At 37.9% G+C, this 7,849-nt stretch overlaps 1 protein-coding gene and 1 long non-coding RNA gene across 5 annotated transcripts in view; one reads left to right on the forward strand and one right to left on the reverse strand.

Annotated features, from left to right (window-relative positions):
- LOC124178573 overlaps positions 1–6,478 on the forward strand; it is a 66,751-nt gene extending 60,273 nt beyond the window's left edge. The window contains exons 1-4 of one of the 4 annotated variants that reach the window (XR_006869845.1): positions 18–115; positions 579–698; positions 4,578–5,091; positions 6,142–6,478. This is a non-coding gene — a long non-coding RNA (uncharacterized LOC124178573). Of the gene's footprint in view, positions 1–17; positions 116–317; positions 445–578; positions 699–4,188; positions 4,330–4,577; positions 5,092–6,141 lie in introns of those variants that run through there. The other 3 variants (XR_006869844.1, XR_006869846.1, XR_006869847.1) reach the window with 3 other exon arrangements.
- On the reverse strand, positions 3,655–6,120 carry LOC124178570 (nucleoside diphosphate kinase 7). Its single transcript, XM_046562009.1, has 10 exons — positions 5,916–6,120; positions 5,591–5,749; positions 5,320–5,486; positions 5,091–5,252; positions 4,794–5,001; positions 4,600–4,720; positions 4,362–4,486; positions 4,165–4,278; positions 3,892–3,999; positions 3,655–3,825 (listed from the first exon to the last, which is right to left on the reverse strand). Exons 2-10 carry the CDS (start codon positions 5,705–5,707, stop codon positions 3,790–3,792), a joined length of 1,158 nt encoding a protein of 385 aa, XP_046417965.1. The 5' UTR covers positions 5,708–5,749; positions 5,916–6,120; the 3' UTR covers positions 3,655–3,789.
- Positions 6,479–7,849: the final 1,371 nt, after the last annotated feature.

Here is a 7,849-nt window from a genome sequence, read left to right on the forward strand (position 1 = left end):
TTGTATTACTACTACTGCTCGTGGGGCTTGCAGCAAGGCTCGAAGTACGGTGGTCGCTTCTCTTGCGACAAAACTTATTTTCTAATCACCGAAACCAATTGCGCCAAGAGGCCGAGTAGGTATTTTAATATACATATATATTCGAGTCGGCCTGTAGCTCGGCGGCCAAACGCGATCGGCTTCTTCCATGCGGACCGATTTTTCACTCCCCGACAAAAATATAGGGGTGCAAAACGGCGCAGGGGGAAAATAGCTGTGACGTAATCTTTTTTTTTTTTTTTTTCACCAGGGTTCAATAATTGCCTCGTGAACTTCCGGAAAATTCCGTGTGAATAAAAAATTTCGCACTTTGTAGGCGGATTACTTTGTGCTGGTTTTAGCAGTATTCGTTCGAACGAAAATACCGATTCATCGATCACAGAGCAAGATTTCACCGATCTAAGTGTAAGAAGTTCTTCTTTTTTTTTTACTTTTTTTTTCTCAAACTATGCTGCAGGTTGAATTTGGACGGTTTCGAGTGCAATCGGTGATGATTTCAGTGTTAAAGTTTTTTCAATAATTCGAAAACATGGTTTCAGATTTACAAAAATTCGACAGCATCGACGGAGCATGTATGTTTTGAATACTGGATTCGTAGAGAACCGTACAAAAGGATGAAAGAAAATCGTAAACTTGGAAGCAATAAGCTTGTATTTCAAGTAAGTCGAAAACAAAATTTTTTCACTAATCGCTCAACCTGTTTTTAATATTTTTCAAAAGTAGTCCGCAGCTTTATTTTTAAAACATCTTCGAATGCATAGGGATTATTTTCATTTGGAATAACAAATTTCCGCAATGTTTCACGCAAAAGAATGTTTTGTTTTTATTTCGAAATACTTTCTCTTTAATTTCATACATATGTTTTGCGTAACGCAGACAGGTATAGCAAAATTTTGTTTAAATCACATGTGATACGTACCTCGTGCTCATACGTTAAGTATACTGATAATATATATATATATGTAATATATATATATGTAATTTATAAGCGAGCGAGCGTCTTTACACGAAAATTGCAATAACAACGTCGTTACTTGTTAAAACGTGACGACCGTACGCGTCCAGCTAAACTTACGTACAAATACTCAGCCGGACTAATCCAGATAATATTCACCTCAGAAATCCAACGCCATGCGTATAATAATTCAGACGTATAACGTGCCTGCGTATGTATAATTATCTTTACTTCAAGTCTATTATAATATTATGTACACACGGTGTATCTGAAATTGTAGCTCGTCTCACGATGTGTTTCTTTTTTCTTCTTTTTCACTTACATACACAACACCGATAAGTTAATAATTTTTATTGTTTAGCAGAGATGTATCCGCGGTCTGCAGCGTTTAAATCACTCGCAATATTTTATCTCAACTTCGCTTGTACTTTATTGTTTTCACGGTATCGTTATAATTTCCTACGTTTCACTTCGACAAACATGTACCATATACCTATGTACAAGAATTAACTTTCCTCCAAATCTAATATGTCAATTATTTCGAGGATAATCGACATTGATCGACTTTAGCAACGCGTGAAGCTAAACGCCAATAAAACTCGCCGAATCGTGTTCTGGATAAATTTTTTATTATTTCGTTTAACAAAGGTAATTCGTTCGCCTAGTATTTTCACCATGCATTTTGCGCGGGTCGGTGAACGATCACTTTTATCGTCGTTACAATATCTGGAGCATTGCGCCGCGCCGCAATAATATCCTATAGGTATATATTATACACAAAACGCTCTAATCGCCCGAAGGGTAATTATTTTTTTATTCCCCCTATTCGGTATACTTGTTTCGAAATATGTCAGCCTTTCCAGACGCGGTTTACTTTGTGTATCTATTATATATGTTATACGTATACCGTTAACAATTTCTATCCAACTAGCTGTGCACAGGATACATTTCGGGGTGTGATTAATTTACTCGTTATGCGTGAGGATAATTAAGAATCATATTTATAGTTGTATGTTTACAAGCATATAATTACCAAAAAAAAAAAAAAAAAAAATGAAAATAATATAAATCTTGGAGTTACCGGCTCGTTTCATTAACATCTGGAAGATGTGTAATTACACTTCGATCAATCAGTAGGCATGTTTACTCGTGTTGAAATTTTTCTCTACAACTAGAACAGATGAGGAACTAGATTATTTACAATTAATGATAATAATGAGAATTTTTAGTGATACAAACGTATATTTGGACGTTCTTAAATTCATTTTATACCGTATCGTCATTTTTTATTACCGACGAAATAACTGTACAAACAATTTTCATCGTGACGTAAGAGATAGATTTGGACAGAATATAAATCAGGATGATCGGTGATAAAAATTCACAAGTTTTGGGCATAAAAATAATTACCTCCCAGATAGAAAACGCGTATAGATAAAGTCTAGACGATTGTCTATAATACGTATATTATTCGTAATTAATGCATTTTATATTTCAGACGATCATTTATCGTTGGACTTTATCTACGCGTGTGTTCTATCTGGACTGTTGTAGATTATCTACCGTTTCGAGGTGCGAATGCCTATAATGTAGAATTTCTTGGCAAGAAACGAAGGCTGAAAGTATAAAGAATAATTCTTATCTTGTGAAATTTCTCATTACCTCAGAAACGGTAGCTATAATATATAAAGGCAATGCAGCTTGCGGCTGTTAAACATTATCACAATTGTTCACGTTTTTTAAATCGCAGTATATTCTTTAACCGAATAATCTAACCGCCGTGTTACTTGCGAAAAATTGTATTATTATATGAAGTATATTACCGCACATCGTTTCGTTTCAGCGATTGTGTTATACATGCCAATAATTGTGTTAGGAAATTTGCAAATGAAAAATAGAGAGTCGCTGTTAATGAATATAGGAGATGATTGCGAGTGTAAAAAAATATTCTCATCCGGTAACGCCAGGATCATTTCTTTTTCTCCGTTTCTTTTCTTTCACATTTTTTATTTATTTTTTTTATCCTCTTTTGCGACGAACGTATTCGAAACAAGCGAGGCTAATCACGAGTCCCGAATATACGTTTGGCAGATAGTTCAATAAATTTCATAAATAAACGCCGTACAGGTAATGCGAAATATTTACGGTTGTGTGGCCTCAATTTTGCACAGCGGCAAGGTAGGCAATTGAAATCGTTCAGCGAATAGTCCTAGTCATCAGTTTTTGCAGTGGCGTAATACAACATGATGCGTTCGTTCGCTCATTCGCGTGTTCCGTGTGTTCGAGTTGAATGTCTAATTACTTTACGTTCATTCGATCCTTCATTCGTCATCGACATCATCAACAATCGTTTCTTCCGTGCGCACGAATGAACGAAACCAAATCTTTACCGTATTTCGCACAGTTGGTGTAACATTGATTGATTTACCGATATGTATGCGTCGATTAATCGTGGCGTAACGAATGTTTGATCAGTTGAAATAAATGTGGTTTCACTTGATACACGAATCATTGTTTCGACTACTTTTTTGGCGAATTAAACAACATTTATTTAACTTAAAAACATATTTCGTTTGTCATATTTGATCGCGATATCGGTTAAATTCAACAAATTCTTCTTATTTTCTGCGTGATACAGCCGAGGGACGGGTAAAAAAAAATTACAAATGATTTTTGATCGTAAATTCATGTCTATTTATTTTGAGTAGAAAAATATTTATGTACACGTATTACAACGAAGTTGTAATTTCCAATTTATGCAAGATTTGCACGTGTAATGAAAGCGTTGAAATATCCTAGCTATCGGCCAGTATCTTGAAGAAATATTCAACCTGTAAAATAGAAAATATACACAGGAATCACAGTATGAAAGAAAGGATTTAATTTACTCAATTTACCTCCAGCAATCCATCCTCCGGCAAATCGGAACAGTGAACAGCATTTTGGACCTTGGTCTTTCCATACTTTGCTCTCAAGGTTTCCGGCCTCAATTGCCGCGCTATATCCTGAGAAATTAAAGTGAAAAGTCGCGCCAGTTTAGCGAATGAAATTTGACTGCCTCGCAAAATCAAGTATAAATCGTCAAGAGTAATAAATTCAAAAATAGTGGACATTGTTCTGGGAATAATTGAGCTGATTGATCAGACAAAGGGGGGAAAAAGAAGACTCACAGGATCCATGGGGCCACATAACTTCCTGAATTCCGTCGGAACATCCTTCTCACCGTGGCTGTGCGTTATCTCCATCGCAACGCAGGGTCCGGACTGCATTTCCGTGACCATTGCCTATTCGATATAAAAGGGATTGAATTATGTACTGTTCCGACAATTCTGAAGGTCATTATTATCGCAACGTTGAATGTTCTCACCCCATATTCGGGTAAAACTCCTTTATAGACCTCCAGAAATTCTTCGACGTTTGTAGGATCTACGTAAAACTGTTGCACAGCTGATATTGTGTATCCTGCCTTTTGTATATCGTCGATGATGTAACCTTCGTGTTGAGAATGTTATATTTTTAGTATGAAAATTTACTTGAATCGTCATTCGTCAAATAATTGTTATTTGATGTTCTTTATTTCCAGGAATCTGAATGCAAATACTTACCAATGAGGCGCGATTGAACGGCGTGCGGTTTTATCACACAGCAGGTGCAGTTCTTGAGCGTTGCGGTGTTCTTGATACTCCTGCTCCTGACCTTTTCATCAGGAAAGAAGTACCTCAATTCCTGTAAAGGTTTAAGTTCGGTTGACACGCTCTGAATTTCGCCGAGGAAAATTTGATCGAATTGTGCAACGTACTCTAGCTGCACTTTCCGAGGAATCTGACCCATGCACCGCATTGTAGACTTTGTCTTTGCCGTAACAAGCCCGGATAGAATTCTGAGCAGTTTCTCGAGCTTCCACGCTGTCCGTTGGTCCCATCAGCTCTCGCCATTTGTCAATTCCCTGTTCGCCGATAAGCTGGAGCGTCAAAATTGGACCTGACGTCATGTACTTCAGCAACATTCTGCAAAAACAGTGCGACATTGTCGGATTGAGGTCAAGGACCACCGAGTCGCAGACGCCTTGGTGAAAGGAACGGCGTTCAAAACTCACGGTAAGTCACTCTGTCCTCTATGTTTGTTATAAAATTCCTCAGCCTCGTCTCTGGTCATGTGAACCATTTTGACATTTCCTATGTGAAAGTTGTTCCTTGTTATCCGTTTCAATATTTCTCCCATTTTATCTATAGCATCCGGTTTGATTACCGCCAAAGTTCTAGAATGTTGATTTTACCTCGGCTTTAGCATTATATACAAACTCAAACGTCAAGATACCGATTTACCTTTCCATCTGATCGGCAAGTTTCGCCTTGGTCGCGCCATCTGCAAAATCCTTTATCTTTAGGCATCGTGAAAATATATGTACCATCCCTCCGACGTAAAAATCTTTGGCAGTAATTCCTTGACATTTCGTTCGGCGTAGGAATACTTTCCTATTCTTAATATCGTACTGTAAAAACAGTGGAAAAGAAACTGATTTAATTGTTTGTCGTTCTTAGTATCATTCTTTACTTCTTGCCTTGTTGGGAATAGTATATCGATTACCGCGCTTACAATTTCTACCGTATTATCCGCAGGAAAGTAGTAGAGGAGAAACTTTTTCAGGAGCGACGCAACCGGGTCGAACCATTCGGCTTCAAAAGTATGTTTCTCGCTATAATCGGACGACATTTTCCTCTTACGTTCCTCCAAATTTACTTCACGCTACAGAGGCTGAGAAGATTTAGAATTGTTGTTTAATTGAGATGCGGCGCGATTATTCTTGGCCAAAAACATCGTCAATGATGGGCACAGTGATCAGACAAATTAAGTTCTTGGTCATATTTCTTGAGTAAAAATCAACATAAGCGAATCGATTAAGTTGCAAACAAGAACTTACGGATACACTGAGAAATAGTTTGATGCGACTAATTTATTTAACAGTCGAAATATTTTCTATTCTCCTATCAGGTAACTGCAAAAACGAATAAATTTACGATCGGAGTACGACTTGCATGCGCTTGCACCACAGCTTACACTACTGACAGTTTCGTTTCCATGACAACTCCGAATCTTGCTGGTCCTTTCATTCTCGGTACTGAATCTGTGTTCTACGATTCTTTCAGATGTGCCTAGATGCCACTACTGTTCGAAAATATCCATATGGACTGAGGAGCAAACCGAAGGGTTCCACGACTACACGAATGCATCTCAAGTTGCCGGCAATCAGGCACAGCACGGACCGCGAATGCTGCGGACGAATCTGAAGAAATATATTTTGTTTTTCAACACTATATTAATGAAATGTGAGATTCGTTGATTCTTGACTCGAAGTTAAGTTCATGTCTCAAACTCGATTGTGATACTATGTGTAATGATGCGTTAGAATTGATCATTAATTATGACACGTTGTTAAATGTAATGAATGTAGTACAGTGATTATGTTTACCTCGGAATTTGAAATTCGGATACTGAGAAAATGATACATTGTATTTACATACTGAAATATATTTGCTTGTTCAGATTGTGTAATAAAAGTGAATTCATTGATAGTTACTATGAATACCTAATACTAGATATATCAATTTGATATAGATATTTGGTATGGAGAAGTAGCGTAGGACCAAGAGGAGAGAAATGTCGTGCGATAAAAAATCCTGCTGAAAAATGTCGAAAACACAGGTTCTCGTTTTTCGGCTGTAACTTTTTATTCGTTGCTCGCAGCGTATTGGGACTGCGCCCAATCGATTTCTCTCGCAAAATTACGTCGGAATAGTGCCAGAAAGAATTTATTCCAGCACTTTTCAGAATCGCGAAAATTTTCGCCAAAAATACAAAGGGGTTAGCCTTATTTTTTTTTCGGGCAAAAAATTTTTGGTCTCAGATTCGATTTAAATGACCCTTACTCGACTAATTGGACACCCAGGAACTCAGAAAACGCAGCAAAAATGGCGTGGGATCAACAGGAGAGAAGTTACGAAGGAAAAAGCACCTGCTGAAAAATGTCGAAAACACAGGTTCTCGTTTTTCGGCTGTAACTTTTTATTCGTTGCTCGCAGCGTATTGGGACTGCGCCCGATCAATTTCTCTCGCAAAATTACGTCGGAATAGTGCCAGAAAGAATTTATTCCAGCACTTTTCAGAATCGCGAAAATTTTCGCCAAAAATACAAAGGGGTTAGCCTTACTTTTTTTTCGAGCAAACATTTTTGGTCTCAGATTCGATTCAAATGACCCTTACTCGACTAATTGGACACCCAGGAACTCAGGAAACGCAGCAAAAATGGCGTGGGATCAACAGGAGAGAAGTTACGAAGGGAAAAGCACCTGCTGAAAAATGTCGAAAACACAGGTTCTCGTTTTTCGGCTGTAACTTTTTATTCGTTGCTCGCAGCGTATTGGGACTGCGCCCAATCGATTTCTCTCGCAAAATTACGTCGGAATAGTGCCAGAAAGAATTTATTCCAGCACTTTTCAGAATCGCGAAAATTTTCGCCAAAAATACAAAGGGGTTAGCCTTACTTTTTTTTCGGGCAAAAAATTTTTGGTCTCAGATTCGATTTGAATGACCCTTACTCGACTAATTGGACACCCAGGAACTCAGAAAACGCAGCAAAAATGGCGTGGGATCAACAGGAGAGAAGTTACGAAGGAAAAAGCACCTGCTGAAAAATGTCGAAAACACAGGTTCTCGTTTTTCGGCTGTAACTTTTTATTCGTTGCTCGCAGCGTATTGGGACTGCGCCCAATCGGTTTCTCTGGCAAAATTACGTCGGAATAGTGCCAGGAAGAATTTATTCCAGCACTTTTCAGAATCGCGAAAATTTTCGCCAAA

The sequence above is a fragment of the Neodiprion fabricii genome, chromosome 3 (genome assembly GCF_021155785.1).
Source record: "Neodiprion fabricii isolate iyNeoFabr1 chromosome 3, iyNeoFabr1.1, whole genome shotgun sequence".
In the NCBI taxonomy this organism is placed as follows: domain Eukaryota; kingdom Metazoa; phylum Arthropoda; class Insecta; order Hymenoptera; family Diprionidae; genus Neodiprion; species Neodiprion fabricii.

What these genes read in the sequence shown, in the direction of transcription:
- LOC124178570 (XM_046562009.1), bottom strand. Translation starts at nt 5,707, where the DNA reads ATGTCGTCCGATTATAGCGAGAAACATACTTTTGAAGCCGAATGGTTC. An exon ending in CGGATAATACGGTAGAAATT is followed by an intron (nt 5,487 to 5,590) that starts GTAAGCGCGGTA and finishes CTGTTTTTACAG; the next exon opens with TACGATATTAAGAATAGGAA. An exon ending in TATGTGGCCCCATGGATCCT is followed by an intron (nt 4,000 to 4,164) that starts GTGAGTCTTCTT and finishes TTAATTTCTCAG; the next exon opens with GATATAGCGCGGCAATTGAG.